Consider the following 27,469-nt stretch of genomic DNA (forward strand, 5'->3'; position numbering starts at 1 on the left):
GACGGAAGAGGAAGCCTCACCTACTAAAGGTCTGTGTGTCAGGCGGTTGTGAAAGACCCAAGAGCCAGTGCAGAGAGAAAAAAGTTGGCAGCCCTGTCACAGAGGCACCCTGTTCCACTTTGGAGCGAGGGCATTCGTCACCCCACCTTCTCCTTATGCAGAGGATGGCCACGGATTCATACAATTGTCGAGGTAGAAGGGAACCCAAGGGTCATCTAGTCCAACCCCCGGCAACATGGGAATCTTTTGCCCAAGGCAGGGTTCAAACCCACAACCCTGAGATTAAAAGTCTTGTGCTCTACAGACTGAGGCACCCCAGAAGGCCATCTGCAAGGTATTCTTTAGCTGTGATTCCTGCTTTGCAGGGCGCTGGAATAAATGACCCTTTGGGCCCCTTTCAATTCTGTAATTCCGCGATTCTGACGATGCCAGTGGAGGCTGCTGGTTCATGAGAATGGGGCAGTGCCCAACTCCCTGTTTGCCCTCACTTGGCCCCAACTCCCTGTTTACCTTGCTATTCAACCAGTCCAGGGAGTGGGGGCACTGCCTTTCTTCCCCTTAGACTCAGCATTGGCCTTGTAGAGTTCAGCAGGGAGGGAGAGAAGCAAGGGGACAAAACTGGAATGAGTTGGCTCTGCCTGTTCTTGGCTTTGGCGCCACCTGCTGTTGGGCTCCCTGCCATCCATCCTACTAGCTTCAATGGGTAGCATGAGCTGCCATTGCATTCGGCACCTTTGAATTTCGAGCATGAAAACAAGATTCCTCGCAGAGCCCAGGAGAGGTGGATCAAGAACCATGAGGCAAGAATTCAGCATTTCGCAGTCCCCATGTTCTCAGGCTTCTGGCACCAAGGTTAACTACTGAACTTCCTTCTGGAGCTCCTTAGAAGCCATTTTGCAATATAATTGGCCTATAAGTTGTAATTAATAATAATGTTTAGCACAGTATCTGCTATTTGAGGATAGGTGGGTGGCTTTTAAAAACTTTTCCATGGTAGCTTTTGTTGCATAAAATAATTTGTGCTGGATACTTGCTTTAGTCTTCAGCTTCTAGTGGGAGTTTTGAAAGCTGTTCTGTGTAACTTGTACACTGCTAGAGAATCTTTATTAGGATATGCTTAAAAATTTAAATGCACAGCATGTGAGGATTATGCTGCAAACCTTTTTGATGAAACTTGCTGATGAGTTTGTTTGGTGAAAGTGTCCACTCAGACGGAAAGTGATGCTTCCTCAAAGAATTGACTTTGCTCATGGCAATGTCAGCATGTAACCAAATCTGGTTGTCTAGGCAGCATCATGGCATAACCTCAGTGACACCACCAGGTAACGAGATATGCTTTGCTGTGTGGTGTCATCATATAACCTCATTCGCCGCCTGATCTCCGACTGCCTGGAATTTCCCTTGACTAATCAAGGAAAATGATGTAGGAATAAGAAGTTTTTGTGGTAGCAGCACAAAGGTTAAAAATAGTAGTGAGCCTCATCAAAGGAAAAATAAACATTGTATATTGGGATGATGATTGCTAGTCCCCAATCCTCTGGGATGGTAGCCGATTGATCTATGCTGGTGAGCAAGGCAGCAAGCACTGGGGCCCACCAATCAACATTGGCCTTAAGAAGCCTGGGTGAAATATTGTCTGCACCAGGAGCTTTGCTAGGTTTAAGAGACACGGAAGTTAAAAAAGGCAGTGAGCCCCATCAAAGGAAAAATAAACATTCACAGAGTTTAGGATTCCCCCCCCCCCCAGCAAATGTTTTGAAAGTTAGCCACCTGCATGGGGGATGGGAAGGAACTCAGGGCTGGTGTTAGAAGTGGGATTTTTAAAAGGTGCATTTGGTCCTTGGCTGCTGCTCTCTGAGGATACCGAGTATTGAAAGTTAGGCACTCTCCTGAGTTTTAAACGGAGGCCCTTTCCTATCCCCAAGATGCAACAACAGGAGGTGCCCGACTTGGGCCTGCTTGTCATCGAGACAGCCAAGCTGCCAGGGCTGTACTGCTTCAGACTACCAGTGGGGACTTGGATGGCTGAATGCTCCTCCCATATAAAAATGTCCCAGCACAAGGAAAGCTGAGATGTCAGGGGGAAGCCAGGCTAGAACTCTTCTCTCCAACATCTAGGTTTACATTGTAATGAGCAGAGATGATGTTGTATGAACACGCGATTGTGTGAACCTGTACCGGCAGCCTGAAGCAGTACAGGCCAGGCAGAGGCTCACCTCCCCAGTGTCAACTGGGCCCAGGAGGACCTTCTGCATGCCAAACATGTGCCCAGCCGACTGATCCATCCCCAGGGGTCCATTTTCACTCCAGGGTGGCTTGCATTCCAGCTTTGTTACAGATGGGAGGAACCACCACCCAACATACTTCAGTGCTGCTTAAAAAATCAAAACAAAGAGGCAGCAAATTATTAAAGCGGTTCTGAATGGAAACCAGAGGGTGAGCAGAGAGAGAAAAGGACATCTCTGGACCCCATATTGTCATGGTAGGCGCTGCAGGGAGTCTGCGTTTTCAGATTGAACAGCAGGCCTCGTCTCTTAAAGCCGAGCTCATGAGCAGACGAAGCAACAGCAACTTGTTTGGCACACAGCTGGGACCTCGAGCGAGACTAAATCCTTAAGTGCCATCATTTGTGGAACAATTAAGGCAACATGGTGGGCAGGAAGCGGCATCTGGCGGCTTAAGCTCCCCTTCCGTGGGTATTTTGCTGGCTTACAGCGCCCAAGTGCTATTAGGATGGAAATCAAATCCCACTCCTGTAACCAATATCGGAAGCGGCAGGGGTCGCGTGTTTATCTGAATAATAAATGTCGAAATGCAGCGGCTGTGCCGACTCATGATCCCGTAAGTAGCAGAAAAACCACAAGCTGCGTCTAGATGGGATGGGATGTGTGCCTAGGAATGCAGATCACCCTGTGGGAAGAGAACAGGGGGGCCTGGGCCAGAGGAGGAACCGACCCTGATGGTCGGAGGCAGCAATGCGTCTGAACGCCATTTGCTGGACTCTTGCGTTCTCACATCCTGCTTGCGCATTATCTGGCCGGCCCCTGCGAGAACAGAGTGCTGGATTGATCCAGCGGCCTCCTCTTAGGAAGGGGGAAATGGAAAGAGAGAGAAACACACCAGGGCTGAATGAAGACACAGCAAGATTCTAGGTCATGTCAACATTCAGAGGAGGAGACCCCACACCATAGAAGTAAAGAGAAAACAGTGCCCTCTTCTCTGCAAAGACAAAATGCACCTCTGTTGAAGGAGCTGCTAAACCACAGGCAGCCTCTCCAGCACTCCCTTCTGAAAATTTCTCATTTTTTACAGACGCCTCCCATAAATGTCCCCACTGTGAGGACTGTGGAATTGTTTTCCGCCACCCCCCAAAATTTTTTTAAAAAAATTGACTCCCATAGGTCCTGAGCTATGTCAATGATGCCGTGTCTTTTTCTTGTGGTCTCTGAGGTCCAGTCCCCATCCCCCCCCATCCCCATTTATTGTGGTTTCACAATTTGTTGGAAGCTGCCAGAGCGGCTTCGCCCCAAAGACATGGCTTTCCAGTAATATCTCAGTGACAAGTGTCATACGTAGCCCTGGTTTCCAGACGAAAAAGGAAAACCCCAGAGGCAGAACCAGAAGAGGTGCTTGCTCTGATTGTCCCTGGTCTGTTTTCTTAATAACCTTTGAATTCTTGCTCCTGTTCTATTGCACTGCCATGGCCGAGAGACCTTAAACACCTGTCATGTTTGACTGATTTATTAGCTCAGTTAACTTTGCAACTGGGGCAGCCTGATGAGAACCTGCAAAGCCCACCACCCCGAGTGTAAATGCGCGGCCATTCACATTTAACCTGCTTAAAGCCCCAGCACCTGCCTGTGTTCCCCCAGAAGTCAAAGAGAGTGCTCAACTCCTCCCCTTAAGGTCTTCCAAGCAGGTCGCCCTCTCAGATACCTGTTAAGCAGACACGACAACAAGGAGGAGGGAGTAGAGGCCTAATCGTTTATTGGCAGAGGTGAAATGGGGGCACCTGCCAATCGCCGGACTGCCTCCGCCTCTGCAGCAGACATCCGGTTAATACTGGAAATCCCTGGGCAGGAAGAGCCACTTAGCAGGAGGACCCTCCACATCGAAGAGAAACGAGGCGGTAGGGCACCCGGGCTCTGGTGTGGAATGCAAAGTACGGTCACCCACTGGGCTGGACCAGGATGCTTGGGTGCCGGAAGGTCAGTCTTTGGCACAGGGGTGAAAGCCATTGTGTGTCAAATGCCCAGGCCATCCTGCCTCCTCAGCCAGCGGACACATGCACACAGAAAAACCCTCCTCTCCCCCTGCCCGCCTTTTCTGGGCCAGGCTGAGGAGGAGCTGAGTGCTGTATCCCCTCCTCCTTCTGCTCCTCACAGTGCGATCTTGGTATTTCGGAAGCTTGAGTTATCCCTGAAAGACAGAGGAGGGAAGGCGGTTAGCAAATGTATTCTGTCCAAGAAAAGCGGCTGCAGTTTGGTCCACGATGCTCAGGGGAAATTTAGTAGTCAAGCATGTTCAAGTTGTGTCATCCCCCATCCCCCTGCTGCAGCAAAAACAAAAAAAGGTTGCTGAGTGAACAAGTACAGGGCATGAATTTTGGCCACAGGTAGGCCCAGGAAATCCAATAATAAAAATAATTATAAAGAGGCATCCTGAGACCCAGTCTATCACAAGGAACTGCATTGCTTGAGATATCCCCCAACTCTTCACTGATGGGAAGAGTGCCTCCCGTGCACGTAAAGACAAAAAGTGAATAGAGCAGGTTGTGACCCGTAGTATCAGCAGAACTGCAGGTAGGTGGATCAAAGAAAAAAAACTGGATTCTGAACATCCCTTCCTTCAATTTAATGGTTGGTGCTGTTGGCCACATGCATCCAATATGAGTCAACTCCCTATCAAAGTGTACATTATCCTCCCAACTGCATTTCCAACGCAACCCCACTCCCCCCGCAACCATTTCTGGTTCTGTTCAAAACGTTGCCCCCTGAACAGGTCATAGCTCCCCTAACAACAGTAAAGGGGGTGGCCTGTGTGTTTGAGAAAGGCGAGCCTAAGAATCTGATCTGGGAAGATGCAGCTCTGCTAGATCAGGGGAGGGAAAATGAGAGGACTCAGAAGTGGAAGGGGAGCTAAAAGATCTCCCCACTAGCAGCCATGTAGGATGCCACAAAAAGCCTGGAATGGGCTTGGTTGGTAAGATGCTCAGAGAGCAAACTCCACTGGGCAAGGGCGACTGGAGAAACCCACAGGGGGGAAATACAGGATTGGCCTGGCCTGCAAAACTATTGCAAGGCTGTCGAAAGCAAGGCAGAGTGAGAACATCTGGAGGACCTGGGACAAGAGGCAAGGGTAAATGCACCAGGTCCTTCAGGTGCAACCTTGCACCATGCTTGATAAACAGGTGCACATGCATGTAAAGGGGGCTTCTGAACATAACACTGCAGAGTGGCAAGGAATGCACATCTCCTCCCCAGGAACCAGCGTGGCTCAGCCACTATGCGTCAGGGCAGCAAGCTCATATTAGCCTGTGGAAGGAGACACAAATCTCCACCTCTTGCGTTTGTGCTTTGTGACACTTGACTTAGACTGTGTAAAATGTTTGCAGGACTGGGGGGCCCTCGCTCTGCTCCCTGCTCTAACAGCTGGCATCCACCCAACACAAGCAAGTGGGAGACGTACCTCTCAGCCTCACAAGGCCTCCCCCCTCTGGAACAGCGACCTTTGCAAACAGGCAAAGGGGCTGTCTGGAAGTGGGCAGCTAACATACGGCCATGAGAGAACCTGGTTTCCACTATTAGTGTAGGCTCATAGAGAGCTGATATTACTGAGTGGAAGACTGACCACAGCAGATGCAGGGAACCTTTGGCCCTCCAGATGTTGCTCAACTACAACTCCCATCAGCCCCAGCAAGCATGGCCAATGGCCAGGGATGAAGGGAGTTGGGCAGGTTGCTTTTCATTCTTCTTCTTTAAATTTCCCCAGAAACCCCCTCCCCAAATTACATTATGAAAACTTGTATTCTCGTACACGCAATACAACTTATAACAGTACACATCTCTCCTACACATCCTAATTAAGTGATCCACAAGCTATTTCAAACCTTTGGAACTGGTCTTTAGTTTTACTGGAGAACAAACTAAAGCTCCATCGTTCTCCCGCAAAGGTGTCGTTGTGCTTTGTTCCTCTCGCCAGCCTCAATTTGTGAGTCAATTTCTCCATAAGGGCTATATGCCACACACTATTGTACAAAGCAGTCAAGTTTGCATCTCTTACATCCTTCCAGAATGTGGCTATAACCATATGAGAGAAATCCGATTTATCCACCAAGTCCTGATTCTCATTTAAAAACAGACTCCGTAATGGGATGATGGGAGTTGTAGAGCTGAGAGACAACTGGAAGGCCAAAGTTTCCCCACACCTTGTCTACAGGTAACATTGACAAAGGTCTGTTTTATTTCCTTTTTTTCCCCTTGGAGACCAGAACTGGCTTTGCGTAGGCCAGCCAAGACGACCAGAGCTTTGTGGTCTGCCCTGCAAGGCTGCTGTGGAGAAGCGTTAAGAATCGCAGCAAATCTTGTTGACAGAGAAAGGCCAATGGTTTGTCCCGGCAGTGGGACAAGGGAGCTGCCCAGGCTGAGAGTGACCAAGAGTCTATGCTGGGGAGGGAGAGAGGGGAGGGGAGGGGGGGCTCTGGCTGAGAGGTGCATCTCACAATTGTGTAAGAAGAAAGATGAGGCCCTACCCTGGGTGTGTGAGAGAGGGAGGAAGAGCCCCCGTTCAGCGGCCGCCGCTGTTCACCAGCCCATGAAACTCCTCCCAGGCCCTGGCAAGCCAGAGGGGGGGGGGGGACGAAAATGGGAAGAGGGTAGGGTGGGGAGGAAGAGAAGGGGATAAAACAACGGTGACAACACACACACACAGAGGAGAGGAAAAGAAAAGAAAACGAGCACTTCAAACCAAAGGCTTTAACTCTGAACAAGAGCAAAAGAGCAATCGTGCGCAGTTTTAAAGTGCTTGCCCGGAAGGCGCAAAGCAGGCTCCTAACAAGGGAAGCCGATTTGAAAATGCAGCCCAGGCATCTCAGGGGGGCAGAAGGCAGGTCAGGAGCTCTTCACCGTGTGCCCCAGCCCCACAACGCCCGAGTAGGCGGCATTTGCTCCCATTTTCCCCTGGCCTCACCCACTCCTCCCCTCCCTCTGTTGGAAGCGTGATTTGGGGGGGGGGCTCTTGGGACAAAGATCCGTGCTGTTTTTAATCTTCTGTTTCTCTGTAAAGTTCCACGCATACCGAACACGGTGCAAATAATGGTATTCAGAGACACAAAGAAGTACATCAAGCTACCTTGTATGGATACAGACCATTAATCCATCCAGCCCCTTGTTTTCTGTCTGGGAGCGGCTCCCCACAGCTTTCTGGGATGTGTGCCTCTCTTTCCCAGCCCAGATAGCTCTGATCGCTAGAAGGGGCAGGGTTTGAACCCAGGACCTCCAACAAGCAGACCTGTGCTATTGAGCCATGGTCCCTGTCCATCAACTTTCACTGAGCCACCTGGCAATTGGTCTGGCTGGCTCACAAGTGGAGAACCTCTTTCCAGCGGAGGGCCGCTTTCTCTTCTAGGCAACTTCCCAGGGGCCACATGTCAGTGGGGGCCAGCAGGGCCAGAGGCAAAAGTGGGGGCAGCAACACGTGTTAATTTGCTCACACGCCCCTCCCTCTCCCCTATTTAGGCACATCTAGTGGCCAGATCAAAATAAGTAATAGCACTGCTCTATTCTGCCTTGGTTTGATGACACCTGGAATACTGGGCGCCCCAGTTTAAGAAAGATATTGGCAAGCTGGAAGGTGTGCAGAGGAGGGAGACCAAGGTGATCAAGGGCCTGGAAACCAAGCCTTATGAGGAACGGTTGAAGGAATTGGGTATGTTTAGCCTGGAAAAGAGGAGACAGAGAGGGGGCATGATAGCCCTCTTCAAATATCTGAAGAGCTGTCCCATGGAAGATGGAGAAAACTTGTTTTCTCCTGCTCTGGAAGGTAGGACTCGAACCAATGGCTTCAAGTTACAAGAAAGGAGATTCAGACTAAACCTCAGGAAGAACTTTCTGAAAGGAAGAGCTGTTCAGCAATGGAACTGACTCTCTCAGAAAGTGATGGACTCTCCTTCCTTGGAGGTTTCTAAGCAGAGGTTTGGTGACCATCTGCCCTGGATGCTTTAGCTGAGATTCCTACATTGCAGGAGATTGGACTAGGTCTCTCCCGATTCTATTATTCCAAGACAAGAATCCTTATCAGAGATCAAGGGCACATTACAGCCAGGCAGAAGCATTAACGGAGACTCTAAAGCAGAGCAGGGGAGAGATGCAGGCCAGGTAGAGTCCTGGTGGTCACATACAAGAGTCCTGGATGCCCACATGCAACTGAGGTTGTCCCGCACTAATCTAGTTCAATATGGCCTGTTTACTGACCACCTCCATCTCTCAGTGCTACATGAGGTCCTTAACTGGAGAGGCCAGGGAAGCAGCATAAAGCATGGATGCAAAGCATGTGCTCCTCTACTGAGCTATGCTCCTCCCTTCCTACTAGATGACCCCCATGGTCACTTCCGCTCTACTATTCCACAATTCTGCACAGGCCTTGCCATTCTCACCTTATTTCCAATAGTTCTTCTCCTTGGCCCACTTTTCCAGGATATATAAGAAACCGCATCTCATTGTCTCAGAGCAATTGAACACCTAGTCTAGCATGGTCAACAGAGGCCTCAAAATCCAAAGGCTCCAGCTGGGAGATCTCTGAACCCCTAAAACCTGAAGCCCTTTAACTGGGAGGGAGACTCCCCAGCAAGCTGATATCTTGCTTTCGCTGCCTAAAACCTCTCACACACCCCGAAAACATGGGAGAGCTTACAAGCGATGAAATTTCCCCACCACACTCAGGCCTGAGAAGAACCCTGGGCAATGCATCACGCTGCATGCTGAACACAAGTCCGTTAATAGAGCCATTTTTTGATTGGAAAGCGGAAGCCAATTGTTGCCAGTCACGTCCTGCCTTAAATCTGCTTAGCTAATGACACCCACAATAAACATAAAAGCGCAATCACTATCTGCAGCAAAAGTGCTTTCAGATAAATCTCGGGGAATGGGCCTAATGTTGCCTCCTCTGGCGCTATTTTTCTCACTGATGGGCCAAGTGAGCAGGAAATGGGGGGGGGGGAACATGCCTGCTTTGCGGAGTCAGACAAATGGAGGCGGAATTGGGAGAGAAGACGATTACCTTAACGACTGCCCCTTCGCGTGGCTTTCTGCTGCCAGAAATACTCTCTTCTCTGAAACTCTTCTACAGCAGCACAGCTTTCACAATCTCTACACCCCTTCACTGGTCTCTCCCCTGTAACGCTACTTTTCAGGCTGGAGACACATTGGTTCAGCCAGCTCAAAAATGTCTGCACTGGCTATTGGTGGCTTTCCAGGGTTGCGCTTCAAGCCAAACTACGGATTTTCTCCAAACCCCTCACTCCTAGATCTCAACAGATCTGATGCCTCACAACTTGCCAGCAATCCCACCTAGAAGTCACCAGTGTTGTTCCCTCGTGACCAAAAGAGGTGCAGATTTTGTCATCACGATCTGTCTACATCACACGGTTTTTCTCAATCACAACCCTTACCTCTGTTGCTTTGAGATTTGCCAGGAGAATGCCAGAGGCTTGTGTGGGATGAGTTCCTTCTATCAAATGGCAGACCCTTCTCCTAATTCCACTTTCCTTCCATATAAGATGAGCATGGGATGAGTGTGTTCCTAGTAATCCTGCAGCCAGAATCCCAGGGAGTGTCTTTAGGAGGCGGAATGTTTCTGTGGGACCAAGGAAGAAGGCCGCTCGCTCTCTGTCAGCTGGAGCTGCAGAAGCTGCCACGGGGGCCAATCAATGCCTTGCTGTGAAGGGGCTCAATTAAGAAGCATTGTTGACTCAAGCTGGCACAACCTCAGTCAGTTCGCTTCTCCCCTGCCTGCCCCACGAGCTGGCCTTTCCTGTCCCTCTGGCTCCATGCAATGTGGACGGGAAAGAGATCAATCCTGCTGCCCCACTGGACCACTTTGGCGCAAAAGCAAAATCCCCAGCCCTGCTGCCACGCTCAGGAGCAACTGGAACGGGTCCTTTTGACACAGCCTCCTGGAGACAAAGGATTTGCGCTGAAGGAAGGACCGAGAGTGCAAAGCGATTCCAGGGCTTAGACACTTCTGACTCCCAGGGCTGAACTCTCTTTGAGCTGAAAATGGTGTGAGAGAAGGGAGGTGGTGGCCTTCAGTTTAAAGCTCTTAGGCCCAGCCTGAGAAGCCCTGCAATGGCCACCAAGAGCAAACTGGGGCCGGAGAAGCGTTTCTAAGGTTCTCATGGGGGGCAGAGGGCTGGGAGGAAAGAGGGCATGGGGGGCTGGTGACCACTGACTTGGAACAGAGGTGGGGAGGTGGTGGCCTTCCAGCTGTTGTTGGATTCCAACACCCATCGCTGGCCAGGGAAGGTGCGGCTGATGGGAGATGCAGTCTGATACCATCAAGATCAGTGGTTCCCAAAGTGGGCAGCACTTGTTGGTGTAATGTGAACAATGGGTTAAATTGCACAGTGCATGGTCTCGCATCCCCCATGACCGGATGTTTGGGGATAAGGTGCCAGGTGCACTGGGTTACCATAGCAACACCACCGAGGTCGAGTGTATGAGCCATGCACCCTCCCCATTGGTTCAGGAATGCAGAGACGAGTCCAATAGTCTCTAGGGTGTTGCTTTTGTTATGTCCTGGCAGGTCCATATCCTGAAATCCTGTCCTGTTTGCTGTTCAGGGTCTGACTCTGAATATGCAAGAGTTAGGGGAAGAGGCTATGGGTTTGACACAGCAACATTAGCTAGCATGCTGATAGTTTTTGTGGCTCTGTGCATATGTATCTTGACTTCAAAGCCCTGAAGAACTGTATATATTAGACAGTAATGTTTAGCTTTGTCTTGCGCCAGAAGACAGTAAACATTTTGTTGCTTTGAGCTGTGTGGGAGAGGAGTTTTTCCCTTAACCGGGAACTCTGGAAGAAGCTGCTCTGATGGGAGCAGGAAATCTCTGAAGACTCTGCTGGGGCTCCCTGTACTCAGCTGATGCATCACATGGCTTGAGTTGTGGTGAGCAGCCAACTGACTTCCACCAACAGTACCGCCCCGTGGGGAGCCACAAAGAGGCAAGCGGATGGAAACGGGGCGCAGAAGGTGCAAATGACTATCACTGGAACTCGCTCATGAATTTTGTAGATATAATTAAACTAAATAGGTTTAACTGAATTTTGAATAGACGTGCAATTAATTGCCCATTTCGAATTTTACTGTGATGTTACCTTCCTTAGCGGGTTGTGAAAACTGCTCATCCAAGTAAGGCTTTTTTATAGGGTAGGGGGGCACTGGAGAGGTATTTATGAAACCAAGGGGGCAAGGGCCCAAAAGGTTTGGGAACTACTGATCTATTTAGTCACCGACATGCTACCCCAGGCTTGGGAAGTGTCACATGACTTGCTTCTGTGGTTCTGGGGTAGAGCCTTGCGCCCTCACCACAAATGATTGTGGCAAGGGGGTCTGTTTCTTCCACAGTGAGACTGCATGGTTTTGGAGGAATGCCCTTGCAAACAGGGGTTGCTGCAGGCACAGGAAAGTGTGCTCACATGAAGAGAAGACCCCGGCAGCCCCATGCGCCTGCTTACCTCTTCATTTTGATATTCAAATCCTTTTAGTTTGTGTTTTTAATCACAAACCACCAGGGGAGCTCTAATGGCTGAAAGGCAGCCGGCATTCAGTTAACACTGTCAGCAAATGAGCAAAACAGTCAGTGGAGGGCAAACGTCTGTGGATTGCTACCTCCCGAGTCACCTTCACAACGCAAGGAAGGGTTCAGAGCTGAGCCCGCCAGAGGGGGTTATAAGCGGCAGCTCAGCTGCCCAGAGAGGAAAGGCTGTGAGACCCGGGAACTCACATTATCCCAAACTGGGCTCAGGGCATAAATAATGAAGTGATGGGAACACAAATTACCCCCCGAGCGAGCAAAGGTACCGTAAAGCAGACAGTGAAAGCTCCATTAAAGCAAAGACCAACAGGCACACTGCCTTGCTGCATGATGCATTTTCCATCAATCTGATAATAAAATTCAGGAGATTTCTCTTCCCTGCAGTGCCTGGTGAATCAGAGGACTTAAGTCCTTATATGCTGGAGTTCCAGGAAACTGATGGGGATCCGCTACTGTGCAGCGGATACTGAAAAATTTGCCTCATCTATTCTGCTGCTCTCTAAAACTCAGCTGTCACCTGTTTGTGACGAAATTCATTCCCTGTCTACCCTAGCTAGTCTGCATATGTCTATACATACATTTTGTGTGTGTGTGTGTGTGTGTGTGTGTGAGAGAGAGAGAGAGAGAGAGAGAGAGAGAGAGGGAAGGAGGGAGGGACGGACTCTGGAATTACCAGTTTCACAGCTTCAATAGTACTGACTACAAGGGGGTGCGGAATCAAAGTTTGATTTATTTTAGAGCTGTGATTCACTGAATTTATTCTATTAGCATTGCATTTTGTTGAACTATTTTACAGTATTGTGTGTGGTGCACTGTGTGTTGGGTCTTTATTCTTAACCCCCACTATATGTGCCCCAACTTCAGTTGATTATAAGCCTGCAGAATAAGTCTATGTTATCTTTTCATTATAAAAAAAAACCATCATGCAGATTTAGAGGCACGTTTTTACAAATAAAAGCCAGCCCTGGATCAACAACTGAGCAATGGCTACCCAATGCAGAAACAAGAGCAGATGGGTGATGGGCAGAACGGTATCAGAATCCTCCCCCCCCCCCAATAAAAAACCTTTTGTTCTATATTGATTGCCAAGTTAAATAGCCACCCATGCAATCGCAACACACTCACATCCAGAAGTACCATCATGGACACCAGGGACTCTCGATGAAAACTGGCAACCATCTCAATGTGAGATGCTCCCCACTCCCTGATTTTTCTTGTGCAACAGTCCCAACATGAATCACTTTCTCCAAAAATAAAAGGATTCCACAAACTTCCCTAGATAAGCTGCATCATCAAGAAACGACTCTGCCTCCCATCATCCCACACAAACACAATTATTTCACCCAAGCCAAGGTGGGGGACCTCTGGCCTTCCTAATATTGCTGGACTCCAACTCCCATCGGTCCTAACCGCTGGCCATGCTGGATGGAGCTGAGCAGAGGCTCCCATCCCAGATTTGAAACGGTAGAGTTCAATGGGTGGGTCTCACCCCGACCTGAAGCAAGCTGCACCAGCAATGCTACCACTGGTTTTCCAGTGTCACTTGGGGGTTTTCATTGGGGTGGCAGAGAGGGGGAGAGAGAAAGGAGGTGGGGGCGAAATAGAAGAATTACAGAGAGACAGAGGGAGAAAAAGAGAGAGGAAGAAGGGAGGGGAAAGATGGACACATGGTAAATAACGAGAAATGGGTCTTACATTGCAGGATGCAATTACAACGCAAGTCTGAAAAGCGTTAAAGTTGCCAGTCTAAATGAATCCTCCTGCACTTAAACCCATTACTAATTGCCCTCTTCTCACTAGATACAGGGTGGGAAATGTTTCTCCATCTGTCCCCATATTTGAAAACCATCAAATTCCTCACCTCCTTCAAAGATCCAAAAAGAAAAGCCCCCTCCCAAGAGGGAGCAGCTGCCTTGGCTCTTAGCCGCCATCTGACATGTCCTGCACAAAGTTGCCAATGATGCACTGGCTTGGGGTAGGCAAGTTCAGGGTTCTACTACCTGGCAGCTCCATCAGGGCAGAGAGTACCTAGCTTAGGACTGGATGTGGAATTGCTCCTGCCTTCCAACCCGCTTCCTAACAGCCTACAGCTCAGGCAACTCGCAAATGAAGTCTGCCAACCTCCCGGCATTAATGGATGTCAGGATGCAACCTCCATGATCAGGGACAGTATACCTTGGAGAAGCGGAAGTTGAAGGACAAGTAACAGAAGGGATAGCTGTCTCCATCCCTGCTCATGAGTTTTCAGAGGCTGCTGGTTGGACACTGTTGTAAACACAGTGCTGAATGAATGAAACCTTTGGTCTCATCTAGCCAAGCAATTCTCTCTCTCTCTCTCTCTCTCTCTCTCTCTCTCACACACACACACACACACACACACACACACACACACACACACACTATTGGCATCTGTCTGTCTCAAGAGACAATGGAGTGTGCCTCCCAGGGTGAAGTCAAACTGCCTCCCTGGGGCGCAAGCCTGGGCAGTGTGTCTGGAGGTCCTGGGCGGCCTCACTGATGTGATCCAAATACGTTTGGCACCAGCTTGGCTGCAGGAGTTGCTGGAAGGAGGTGTACCAGATGCCACCCAACCGCCTTAGGGACTCCACTCTGGAAATGTGTAGAGTTTACTCCTAACCCTTTTCTTCTCCCAAAGATATCCTGCAAGGCAGCAGAGGTTTAGAATGAGTTTTCCTCCTCCTAGATGGGTTACCTTCCCAGGACGAGTTCTGTCTGCCCCTCGCTTCCCTCTACAGCATATGCAGAAACCGCCTTATTGACTGCTGGAAACACTATTGGTCTCATTCGCTCAATCCGCTGGAACCTGTCTTTGCATGTAGGGGAAGTCCCTAACTCACTGATGGGTTTCAAACCCATCGACTACTGTCGCCTGGTTTAGCCAGCCAGTCAAAGACATTTCCCGGGGTGTAGCCACTGTTGCATGCTGACAGCTTCTGAGAACCACAGGTGAGAGCGGAGTGCAAGATGGGGACCAAAGGTGGACAAACTACCCCAGAAGGAGCCCACCAGTGGTACTACCCCTCCTTTAACGCCCTCCTCCGGGATGGTCTTGCTTCCTTCCTCCCTGGGATTCTGCTAGCCAGGGGGAAAGAAGCAGGTGCCATGTTGCATCCTTGCTCACTCACTGGACCAGAAAACCCTCTTACTGCTGAGTTCTACTTCTGCATTTTATTCATCTGTCCTCCCTCTTCCTTGGCTACGTTAATCTTCCAGCGTCAGCCCACGCTCCCCAACCTGCATCTTTGCTTATAGTGCACTTAAGTGAAAAGGGTTTTTCACATTTTTCACCCCCAATCTGAAAGCTCTTAAATATGCAGCGATCCTTCATCACTTTGTGGGAGAATAAAAGTCATCTTCAATGGCCTGGCTTGGTAAACTATAACGGTCTCATTTAAAATACAGCTGTCCTCTCCGTGTACTATAATCCTCTGTTCTAGTTAAAGGGCCTCTGTCACCGGGGGGGCTGGGAGGATTTAATATACAGCATTTATTATGATTAGAAATCATTTGTACAGCACAGTAAATTTACATAGCGCCTTCCTGAGAACATTTATAAATCTAATGGGTCTATAAATCCCCGTTAGTCTCTGTGTTTTATGTCTCCAGGAATGTGGTGCACTCAAATCACACCCCCTCCCCTCCTGCCACTTGGCTTGGAAAAGGGAGAGACCCACAATCCCAGCCCACTCTACCAAGCACCTACTGGAGGGCCAAGGCTGGCTTAAGGAAACACTGGCATTCCTTGAAAGCTTACTGACAGTCAAGCCACCTTCAAACTCACCACTAGTGAGCTGACTCCGCAGGGAGGTGCTAAAGGAGGCACTCTCAGTTCCTGGCCAGAATCCTACGTGAAGCAGATGAGAATCTTTCCCAGAATCCTCCAGGGAGAAGAGCCAATATGTTGCAGGACTCACAACTCCCATCATCCCCAATCAACTTGGCCAATGAGTTACGAGATCACAGTCTTTGTACTTTGCAGCACCTGGAGAGGACAAGGGTGGCTGCCCCTGCTCTGGAGGATGCTGGGACCCCTGTGGCAGATGCCCAAGGGTTCCTTAGTGGACCAAGGGACACACAAGCTCCATCGGACCTTCTGTTCCCCCAACTGCCACCCAAGAAGCAGAGCTTATTCCACCAGCTCTGCTGCGACACACTAGCTCCAACAGGCACCTCCTGCCCTGAACTGTGCCAGATGGTAGGAGCAACTAGTCAGAAACTGGTGCCTGAGCTTTGATTCCGATTTTCCTCTTCCCTCCCTGTTCCTTTTTCCTTGTGTGCTGTGCTTGTGGGTAGATACTGTTTTGCTCCGATTGAACGCAAGCTGCCCTGGAAGCCTTTCCTGGCTGAAGAGTGAGGTACAAATGCTCTACATAAATGAACAAATGGGGTCCCTTGAAGGTGGAGAGCACTGAAGCTAGGCCACTAACTGCAGGCAGCAAGAAGGCTGTGCATAGCCCTCAAGGCAACACGTGCCAGAACAGAAGAAGCTATGTGAGACACCAGAAGTGTCCCAGTGTGGTGACAGCACTCACAGCTCTACAGGACAAGGAATGGCTCCCTGCATTAACACAGCAGACACAGAGGCAAGCCCATTACAGCCAGTGCTCCCCTCCCCCCTCGCCGCACGTACTTGATGCTGTCCGTGTGGGTTTTGTATTCCATGATGGTGTTGGGAGGCAGGTTCAGCACTCGCCGGAGCGTGTCCCGTATCCGGGCCGTGGTCGCTTGGTCGCTGGCCGTCTTGTTCCATATGGAGATGATGTCCTCCTGCAGGACGAATGCCGGGAGGTGAGCAAAAGGGGATCTCCCACGCCTGAAGACGGCAAGGCTGGTCCCGCGACACCCAGAACGCGCCTTACCTGGAAGCGGACGGAGACGACCGCCCCGCAGATTTCTTCACCCACCATGAACTGCTCTCCCAGCATTGCCAGGATGAGGTTCTCCCAACACCGAGACGCTAAGCCCTTCCGGAGACGGATGATCCACTTGCCGCCGTTCTTGTTGGCGTCATCCTGGGAAGGCGAAAAGGAAGAAAATGAGGCCAACTTTCTCACTGCCCCAAACCAGGGAGGGCTTTTCTTGCCCCAGCTGCCTCTACGAAAGCAGTCCTTGCAATCTTTTTGGCTGTACCCAGTAAAATCAGCAGGTTGGGCCAAATAAGAACAATACAGCACCTAGGAATAGGGGAAGGACAAGGCCTCAGACCATATCTTTTTCCTGAACAAAATCGTATATTGAGAAAAGGGATTATTTCAATGTCATATTAGCTATGTTAATAGCGATAAAGCTTCTCTTAGACCCCCAATGACTCTATTGGCACCTGCCCTGGGATTTTAGGGTGAAGGGTGGGAAATAAAGTAGAGGGGATATCACAGTTGAACAGCATGAAGATTGCAGGACTTTATTTCTGTATTCTGACATTTTGTCTCTCCCAGCAGGCCTGTTTAATATCTGGGTTCTTTTCTTGCATTTAAACCTCTTAGGTACAACTTTGAAAACTATATTTTTACTTAAATGAGGGGAGTTAAAAGTTTTAGACGAAATAGTCTTAGGAAACAGTAACTGATTTTCTAGTTGGAATGATCACCCACTAACAGCAAATGAAAAATAAACAGATGTAAGTGCTGCCAGTGAGACCTGTTACAGACCCCTCTGCACCCCTCAGCTCAGCGTCTGCGTCCTTTGTGTGATCTTCTCCTGTTTCCTTCCTACTGCAGCACCTGTCAGGACTCACCTCCCACATAGGTTTAATTCCTTCTTTGAAAAGGTGGAAGTCGCTGTGGCCCGTCAGGTCCCCGGGACGAACCATGTGGCTATAAAATCTCCAGAACTGCTCCACCTATATCAAGAGGAGAAGTACAACCAAGTCAGGCAAATCTTCCAGGAGCCAAGACAGGTCTTCCTTTTCAGATTCCGGCTGTGGGTGGTTGTAAGACAGCCAAGTCAGGAAGGCGTGACAGAAGCACCTCTTGTAATATTGTAAATGTCCAAGGCAGGTTAAAAAAACAAACAGTGGACAGGCAAGACCCCCTTCCTTATTCTAACTCCCACTCTCTGCTAAATGTCTGTCTGTCCCTTTGCACTTATCTTGACTGCACAACATTTCACAGCAACCTGCCCTACCACTCCCTGACTCACTTGAGCCACTGCCTCTTTCTTGGAACTCAGGCAACACTTGAGGCAGGTGACCAAATCACAGCATCATTGTGTGGTTGCTGTTTCCATTGCAGATCCCCACCAGTGACTGATGTTGGCTTGGCATCGGATCAACCAAATATAGGTTACGTAGCAAAAGTGTGCTAAACCATTATATAAACATTAAAAACAGCTATCATATATATACCACCTTTAGCACTCGAAGTGCTTCGTATAGGTGATCTTGCCATAATCCTTACAGTCATACCATAGGAGAGTTCTTACTCTTATTCGTATTATTTATTAAATTTGTATAGCACCCTATAACCACAGGTCTCAGGTCACAGGTTACAACATAAAATCACAATCACATCATGCAAACAGGGAAGGGCTGGGATTAAACAACTGGGGAATGCGTATTTATTAAGCAAAATCTGTGTGCCGCTTATCTGCAAGTGTAATCACCAAGTGCTTTACAAAGAATATAACATATACAATAAAACAGTTAATAAAAAAAAATGAAGGTGAAATTTCAGCCAGGGAGGTCTTGATTTCTAGTTCATTCTCTTAGCTGAGGGAAAGAACCCATAGAATAGTATAAGGCTGCATGCTTTGCATGCTGAAAGCAAGCCCCTACCCCAACCCCTGGTGTCCCTAGACAGAATCTGGAAGCAAGAGATGGTAAAGACTTTCCCCTGACATTTGGGAGAACTACTGCAAGTCAAAGCAGACAATATGGGCTAAATGGGCCAATGGGCTGAGAGCAGATATGGCACCTTCACTTGCTCAATGCCAGTCATAAGCCTCTTTGACTCACCGGCCTTCAGAGCAAGAATATGGCCTCCTTTCCCACAAGTTTGTAAAATAGTAGGAACTTGGGACCACGAAACATTTCACGGTGTTTAGCCACGGTTAATAAGCAGCAGACCATTGACTGGTAGTATTGTGAATGACTAACTGGCCGCTGGAACCCCCACCCTCATATTGGGGGTGCAAGTTCAGGAAGAATGGGAGCAGAAGCAGCGGCAAAATGGGGGCCACTTGCAACAACAACATGGAAAGTGCAGGGGCCTCACAGGCACTAGTGATCATACGGGGCACTTAATAGTGTCCAAGAAACTGAGGAGGAGGAAGAGAAGGAAAGCACCACTTTCTGTTCTGCAGCAAAACGCTTTGCATCTCAGACTATATTAAAAAAATGCCCAAAGCTACAGCAAATTGTAAAAGAAGTCCCCCTTGCCAGAATGGAATTCAGATACAGCTCACGTCCCTTAAAATTCCACACCTACAAAGCTTTTTGCGGTGCTATATAACATGCATTATTACATCATTTGCAGAAAGGGGTTCTGCCTTTCGAGCTTTTAGGAACTAGATGGGGAGTTACACATCTTAGGCAAATGAATAAATATGCCACCCCTGGAGATCAATTCATGGCAATAACTGCACGCCAGCGGTTCTGGAGAGCGCTGCTGCCCTCCAGTGGCCCAGACACAAGCAACTGCAGGCTTGCAGAAACTGTGCTGAATTATGCGGAGTCGAACTTGTCAGACGAGCAAGGCAATCTTCTGCATCATCTACTAGGAAGTAAGTTCCACCGAGTTCACAGAGGCTTACTCTCAAGTAAGGGTGCCAAGGACTGCTGGCTAAGGCTCAGGTCATATGCAGTAGTACCAGAACTACTGGTGCAACACAAAGTACTAGGTGGATACAAGGTTCTCAGTGGGTCACTCAAACGACAGTAATGTGGAAAGGAAAACGGGTCACATGCTCACTATCAACAAGCTCATGGCTTCGGTTCTGAACAGAGCTACTGAGAAAGAAGAGGATGGTATCAGGAAGGTTGGGGAAAGCTATGCAAAAGCACAATAAATCATTAGTAATTAAAATTATTAATAATTATAATACAGTTTCTTATGGTCCCAGGGTCGGTTGCGCCAATTTAAAAACACAATGTCAAGCACAGTTTTAGACAATTTACTGCCACAAGAATAGAGAGGGCCTTGTCTACCTGTCTATCTGTCTATCTTAGGAAAAGACAGCCCCAAAACAGCCTATGGGGGCCTGAGCATGCTCAGCAGTCACAGAAATGCTGGGTGTCAGCCTAGAGAGGAAACAGAAAATTTGATTTTGGGAGGAAGAAGAATGGGATGGGTTGGAGTATCCTGAAAAGAAGACATGTCTGCCTGGCACACTAAACAGGAGCACTCCTCACTGCAAAACTTTCCCATTTGTGACTTCTACTGCAATCTTCCCATTTGTTCATATACTACAGTAATTCCAGCTGCTCATTATTTTTGGTTTAGGGCATTGGCTAGGCAGTCATGAAAGGGAGGTGGGGCTGGGCACAAGGGTCCCATTTGATTGGTTAAACAAGAAAGCCAGAGAGGAGGGCCAGTAGAATTCTCTCCTCACCACACCTCCCTTTGGCTACAAACAATCCAGGCACCTGCGCTGTCACCCAAAGAGTTTCGGCGCTGCAAACCTGCTCAGCCAGCTTCTTTCCAGGGCTGAGCATATGCTAGAAGACCTGCTCCCTGCCTTGCAGGCCTTTTCCCATCTGACCTGGGAGGATGAGGACCGGACTGACTCCAGCTACAAAAGCTGAGGCTGCTGAACAGCTGCCTTTTGCATCTTTATTTTAGATATTGTTGTGATTTATGCAGAAACTGTTCAGTTTGGTTTTGTCTTTTTTAATGTTTTATTTACTGTTCATGACTACTATTGTTCTGTTGTAGTTATGTGTAGTTTTTTCACGTTGCAAGCAACCTTGAGCATGCCCTGAACTGTGGAAAGGTAGCATGCAAACAGAATTATATATGTATGTCAAGATTTTAAAATGAGACACACAACCACACAAGAGAAGGCCTTCTTTCAGAACCACACCTTGCCTTTGACACAGGGTCATGTTGGGCACTTTAGAGCAGGGGTTGTCAACCTGGTTCCTACTGCCCACTAGTGGGCATTTCAGGATTCTAGGTGGGCGGGAGGGGGTTCTACAGCACAAGCTGAATCCTCCTTCCATCGAGCACTGGTGGGCGGTCAGGAAATTTTACCATCAAGAAAGATGCATTAGTGGGCGGTAGGTATAAAAAGGTTGACTACCCCTGCTTTAGAGGAAAAGGAACGCCCTTTCTCTGATGGGGCCCTGAGAACAGGAAGCACCTAGGCTGAGACACAGGATGGGGGGGGGCATTTTGAGAAGTTGCCTGTGTGGCTGTTGAAAAAGGAGGGTGGGACCTAATATCAGATCAAGAGGCCCATAAACTCCAGCATCCTGCCTCCAAAAGTGGCCAGCTAGATGTTCCTCGGAAGACTGGAGGCAACTGCTCTAATCCATATTCACAAAGCACCTGGTATCTACCACTGAAGCTCCATTTAGCTGCCATGGCTACCTAGCATAAAGAGACGCGTCCCTCATGAATCTGTCTGACCCTTTTTAAAAGCTATCTAAACCAATGGTCAATCCCTGTGGCAGTGATTTCCACAGGGTGATGAGAGATCCATACAATGTAAAACTGCACACGGTGGCTGGTTCAGAATTCCTCCGTACAAGATGCCACTCTGAATCCCCTATCGGTCCAGCCTAACTCTAAACATGACAGTGCACACATACTCACTGTGAACGTAAGAGATATACAAAGCTGCCCTTGGCCCCAATACCCCAATGCTGCCTGCTTGGACCGGCAGCCGCCCTCTAGGGTTTCAGAACAGGAGATTGCACCAGGGATCTTATCCATGCTGAGAATGTGCCCGATGGCTGAGCTGTGGCCCCTCCCTGTTTGCTTCTCATGCGCAGATAACACCTGCCCCCCAAGCTGCACTGAATCCAGTTAAACGAGCGACAAGACAGAAATGCAACTCACGGAGGCGAAGGTGCCAATTTGCTTGATGTTCTGTTCGTAGCTCTGAGAGCTGGTGGGCCTCCCGGGGGTCCGCCTGGAGTACCAGAAGGTGTAATTATACTGCAGGGGGTGCTCAGCCGGCCCTGGAACCACAGCCTGTGTGCGGAATTGAAACAACTCATTTGTCCTTACGCATTTCTCTAAAGAGAAGGCTGAAAGATGTTTGCAGCATTAGAAGCCTGCCTGCTCCTGCCATCACGGAGCGTGAAAGAACATTTTAGCCTCATTTTCTTCCTGAAATTCCATCTCTGCTAATAGCTTGAAACAGACCATTAGTCTGGCAGGAATTGACTATACTTCAAACGAGAGATTAGCAATCCTCAGCATGCTTGAGCTTCTCCTAGCTGGCAGAGGACGAGCCCCATGAGGGACGTTTTGTTTTTCTCAAAAGCAACTCATCAGACAAGGCCAGTTCATGAACTCCGCCTACGTGCCTTTATAGGTCTCCAATTGTTAGGATAACGGATCTTAACGGGGGCAGGCAGTGGGGGTCTCCTCTGTGAAGCAATGGAGAAATCTATCCCCGTTCCAAGCAGGGAAAACAGATGGAATTGAACATTTCAAGCGAACCAAGAAAACCAAATGTTGGTAATGCATACATTAGAACAAATGGGATCATCTTTACAGCTTTCCAGGGCCAAAACATCACCCAACTCAGCTCCCAGCTAACAAAAAGCAAGCCAGGAAAACCTGGGCTTCATCTCTCTCCCACCCCAGAAACAGCTGCACTGAAATAACCCCAGGTATGAAATAGCCCAGCTCCTTCCTGCCAGGAACACAACTTTTGAACAAAGGATGGGCTGGAGTGGGAAACTTTCATTTCCCTCAAAATGCCCACTACTTTGGCTTTGGGGGGGGGGGGGCTTGTTTGCTGAAGGGAGTCCAGGAGGAATTCAAGGTGTCTCTAGCAGGTTTTTGCACCTCCCCAGCCCCCAGCCAAAAGGGATCAATGCAAATGATGGCCAGAAGACAGCATCTCTCTTTCACAGTCAATAGTATGATCAGGTTCAGCAATGTGCTAGTAAATGGAAACTGGAGAACACACTGTTAGAGGATAATGCTGCTCCCTGGCTTGGGTTCAGCTATTTGGTGTCAGAATCTTGGCTGTGGGGTTCTATATATAACAAGCAAAATGCTGGTTATTCCGACAGGGAGAGGAAGAGTACACCTATACTGCATAAGTTGGGTGTCCTTGATTTTGCTGGGTGTCCACCCCCGTTTTTTCTTCTCAACTGCAACATGTTTCCTTTGCCCCTTATAATTTGAAGGAGTTCATCAACCTACTTCCACCTTTTGTTCCATTTGATCATGCTAGAGTGGGATGCAATTTCTACACAAAGGTTCTTTTTAAAAGGAAGACGTTGTGCCTTCCTCAAGGCCTGCACACACCTTCCGTCCCAAGTCCATGGCTGTTGTGCCAAAGGGACACAAGGCACCTTTACCTTGCAGTAATTGGAAGCCTAAGGGGTGAGTACAGACCGTTCCCTACAGGTGTGGACCTCAACCACAGCAGCTCTCTAATGCAAAGGGGAGGGCAGGAACAGATGGGCTAAACTACACAAAAAGCCTTCTCAAGCCCAGAGAAGAATCTCTGCCAGAAAATAAAAGGTATTCTATTAGGTTACATTTAATCAAAGGAACTTTGGGCAGTGGAAACCTTACAGAAAAGAACAGACCCAAAGTCCACAAATGAGTTTGCTTGAAAGGCAGGCAAGTGCCCCCTTTCCAAAACAGAGCAGGGGCACCAGTCCTGCTGCCTCTGTAACAAAAAAGCCTCTAAACCAGGGGTGGTGACCTGCAATTCACAGCTAGGAATAACCCCTTTCCTATCTCACTGTGGGCCATCTGCTTTCACGGCTGCTGGTGAAGGCAGGAGAGAGCTGAGGAAGCACAGCCAACGGGCAGGATAGGCACATGAATCCTGTGTCAAGGTGTGTGCTTACTGAAAAGTAGAGGGAAGGTGGGCAGCCACTTCTGTAGGTTCATGTGCGCTTGCGCCAGATGGAGTCAAGGAGGAGCGCAGTTCTAATATCAAATTTATCTACAGCTAAATGTCTGCCATTATTGTCAGGAAGCATGTTCTTGCAGAAAGAGGGATTATCTATTGCAAGGGGCTTTGGCAAGGAGAGGATACAGACATCGTGTAAGTGCCGCCCAAGGTTTCAGTAGGTATTAGGAGTGTTAGGGAACTCTGCCTTCATGACATGTTCCTAGCCTCAAGGAACAAATGGCAGCCATTTGCTTAGATAGGAGAACATAATGGGTTGTCCACGTGGAAAGTCATTAATGCTTTAGGGCTGAATTTGTTCCCAACTCCAGAACCGTACGGATGAATGGAATTGTTCGTTATCAGTCAATTCTGCTTTCAAGATAAACATTTTCAAATAATTCATATTTTCTTTAACAAAGGAAAGGCATGGAGACTAGGGAGCGTCTTAGTCAAAGTTAACCATAGATATTCTCTGGACCCTGGAGCTGTAGGCTAACACTTCCCCCGCTCCCTCAGAATCATCAACTGAACACTCCGGTCTGGTCTACAAGGAAGAGGAAAGAACGTACCTTCCTCTTGCTGCTACTTTGGGGTTTGTCTCTATCATTTTTTTCCTTCTCACCATCTTTCTGTGTGCTGTTCTCTTCATTCTGGTCATGATCTCCACTGTCATCATCCTTCAGACTGGCAAAGAAGTAAATAAAATAATCAGTTTGAAAGCTCATGACTGCTGTTCCTTTTTTGTATTGTCTGAAGAACTTTTGTAGCACACCCCTGGAAACCAATCTTATAGGAAACAGTTTAAAAAGCTGGATATGTTTAGCCTGCCCTATATTTGCCATCTTTAAAAAAATAAATAAATCCCTGACACCAGTTTAAAGCTGTAAACCTATTGGGGCTAGAGACCTGTTTATAAAATTTATCAAGAAAATTAAAACATCACATGCATTGATGGTCATGTGAAATGTTGTTCCTTTTGCCTAAACAGTCTCTAGCCTAACATCCAGCAAGGTCCCAGTCTCTTTCTTTCACAGTTATTTTTCAAAGTGTTATTGTACCCCACTAGTCCACTACAAATTTAGCACTTTCTTATACCACATCTCCACACCCTACTACATCCCCCATTATACTTCTTTCCTGTGTCCTGAGACATGCCACCATACCAGGGAAAGTATGTCAACAATGCTAAATAATGGTCAAACAGTGGCAGTTACATCAGGTCTTAGTGGAGTATTTTCTTATAGAGAAATGATTGCCTGCAATAAGAAACAAGTGGGCATCTTGAGACTGGACCCAAAGATGTCAGTTGGGGGTTTGAACAGACAGGTGACTATCTCCCCCTGGGTATCTCTTTGCCAGCTACAGGTGCATATCAGGCAGATACACCTGAGGTACAGTGGGGGAGAAACCCACCTCTTGATTTTTCCCTGTTAAAGACAGCGCCTGTGTCTGTTGGAAAAGTGGCAAGACTTGTGAACGTCAACAGTGAGATACAGCCCCTTTCTAAACAAATGCAAACTGTCACTCAACCATGCTTTTTCTCTACCAAAGGGCAGCACAGCTCAGTGACAGAGCTCCTGCTTTGCATGGAGAAGGTCCCAGGCCCAATGAACAGCATTTCCCGGTGGGACTAGGAAAGTTTCCTGTATGAAACCCAGGAGAGCCACCACCAGTCTGTGTGGACTGGGGTTGGGCAGAAGGCAGAATGGGATTGATTGGCAGATGGTTTTCGGTAGCTCAGTAAAGGGTTGCCACCTCTCTCTCTCAACAAGACAGATACATTTTAAAGAATAAAAACAAAAAGGCTTCCTCTTCTCCTGTTTGGCTGTCAAAACTCCTGATCCACAGTGAATTTACACACAACTGCAAGATGGCAGACTTTGAGGTCCTTGCAATAAACTCAAGTAGTTCCCACAGGCTTGAAGCCTGCCCTTGCCCTCATTACTGGGCTCTGCCCCACATGGGAAGAGACCATACCCCAGTGGTAGCTCACAGGATCCATCTGCAGGAAGACCCTAGTTAAATCCCCAGCATCTCCAGATAGGGCAGGGAAAGGCTTCATACTGAAGCCACAGTGCCTCCTACATCTTTTCCGCTGGACTCCAACTCCCATCATCCCTCTGCACTGGCTATGCCACTGGGAGCCAGAGTCCAGCAACAACCTGAGGGCACCACTCCAGCTCTCCCTGCAGAGATGGCTGACTTGGAACGGGGCAAGCAGCTTCATTTTTGCTCTGGCCACCGATGGCTCTCGCCCTGCAGCCTGCACTGTGCTCAGAATGCAGAGAGGCTGTGAACAGCCTCTGCTGGATCAGGCCAACAGCCCATCCAGCCCAGTACCCAGAGCCAGACCAAAGCGTTTCAGCACCTAAGGCAGACCCCAAAACGGCTCCCCTATCCCAGCCAGGGAAGCAGGGGGTAAGGGAAGATCTACACCGTGAACAAGGGAGGGTGGGGGGTGAGAGAAAGATCTACCTCTGGATCTGCTGCTGCTTCACCTTGCCTCATGGGTGGGCCGGCCCTGTCCTGTCCCCTGCAGGGGCCAACCAGGTGCCCATTACAGGGAAACCCTCACGCAGGGTCCAAGCACAAGAGTGACTCTCTCCCCTCCCGAGTCTTCCAGTAACTGCCATTCAGGACCATTTATAGGAGCCAAATCGGGCTGAGGTCCCTTCAGCACCACCACCCCAGTAAAATATTTGAGCCCCCCCCCAAAAAAAAACCTTATGGGCATTGCCATTCAAAGGGTGTGTGATCTTGTGATCGACTGTGCAGGGCGGTGCTTACCTGCTCCTACCCGCCCCGCCCCCACCAATACAGTGGTACCTCGGGTTAAGAATTCGTTCTTGAGGTCTGTTCTTAACCTGAAACTGTTCTTACCCTGAAGCACCACTTTAGCTAATGGGGCCTCCCGCCGCCGACGCCACGCGATTTCTCTTCTCATCCCGAAGCAAAGTTCTTAACCCGAGGTACTATTTCTGGGTCACCTGAAGAGTCTGTATCATAGAATCATTGGAGTTGGAAGAGACCCCAAGGGCCATCGAGTCCAACCCGCTGCCAAGCAGGAGACACCATCAGAGCACTCCTGACATATGGTTGTCAAGCCTGTAACCTGAGGTACCACTGCATTTTATTCAAATTGGAAGCATTCACGGCGGCCTCCAGCTCTGAGGGCAGAGCAGCAGCGCCTCCTCCATGAAGGGAGACCCCCCCCCCACCCTCATTCTGCTGGCCGAGGAGGGAATTTCGGCAGGCGCAGCTTCTCCCCGCCCTGCAGCCCTACTTGCCCTCACGGAGGGCGGCCTGCCTCTCCGCCCATCTCCGGCCCTCTCCGGGAGCGCAACGGCGGTTGGGGGCCGGGCCGAGGGCGACGGGGAGCCGCTTTGCACGGGACCCCCCTCCGACTAGGCCTCAGCCGCGGCGCCTCCGACTCACGCGTCGAATTTATTGTTCATCCTCCTCGGTGACTCTCTCGCCGCCGCCGCTTCGCCTCGCCTCCTGCCGCTCGCCCGGCTACTTCCGCTCAGCCGCCGCCGCTTCCATAGACACGCCGCCTACGCCGCCCTCCCTTTGCTTCCGGCGGAACCTGGTTCCCCTCAGCCCACCG

General features: G+C 49.1%; 1 protein-coding gene and 1 long non-coding RNA gene across 5 annotated transcripts; one reads left to right on the top strand and one right to left on the bottom strand.

Annotated features, from left to right (window-relative positions):
- Nucleotides 1-3,970: 3,970 nt before the first annotated feature.
- On the bottom strand, nt 3,971-27,455 carry EIF4E2 (eukaryotic translation initiation factor 4E family member 2). 3 transcript variants are annotated; one of them, XM_081911407.1, is made up of 8 exons: nt 27,298-27,455; nt 24,432-24,546; nt 21,834-21,968; nt 17,570-17,674; nt 16,695-16,847; nt 16,466-16,602; nt 6,752-6,832; nt 3,971-4,419 (listed from the first exon to the last, which is right to left on the bottom strand). In XM_081911407.1, the coding sequence occupies exons 1-7, from the start codon at nt 27,315-27,317 to the stop codon at nt 6,787-6,789; spliced, it is 711 nt and encodes a 236-aa protein (XP_081767533.1). In that variant the 5' UTR covers nt 27,318-27,455; the 3' UTR covers nt 3,971-4,419; nt 6,752-6,786. The 3 variants fall into 3 exon arrangements, with proteins under 3 accessions (XP_081767533.1, XP_081767535.1, XP_081767534.1); XM_081911409.1 differs by having other exon boundaries at nt 24,485-24,546; nt 27,298-27,437; XM_081911408.1 differs by lacking the exon at nt 6,752-6,832.
- On the top strand, nt 9,422-12,864 carry LOC309370022. 2 transcript variants are annotated; one of them, XR_014168362.1, is made up of 3 exons: nt 9,422-11,159; nt 11,195-12,409; nt 12,465-12,864. It is a non-coding gene; the product is annotated as an uncharacterized lncRNA (long non-coding RNA). The 2 variants fall into 2 exon arrangements; XR_014168361.1 differs by having other exon boundaries at nt 9,422-12,409.
- Nucleotides 27,456-27,469: the final 14 nt, after the last annotated feature.

The sequence above is a fragment of the Podarcis melisellensis genome (genome assembly GCF_964234715.1).
Source record: "Podarcis melisellensis genome assembly, chromosome: 5".
NCBI classification, from domain to species: domain Eukaryota; kingdom Metazoa; phylum Chordata; class Lepidosauria; order Squamata; family Lacertidae; genus Podarcis; species Podarcis melisellensis.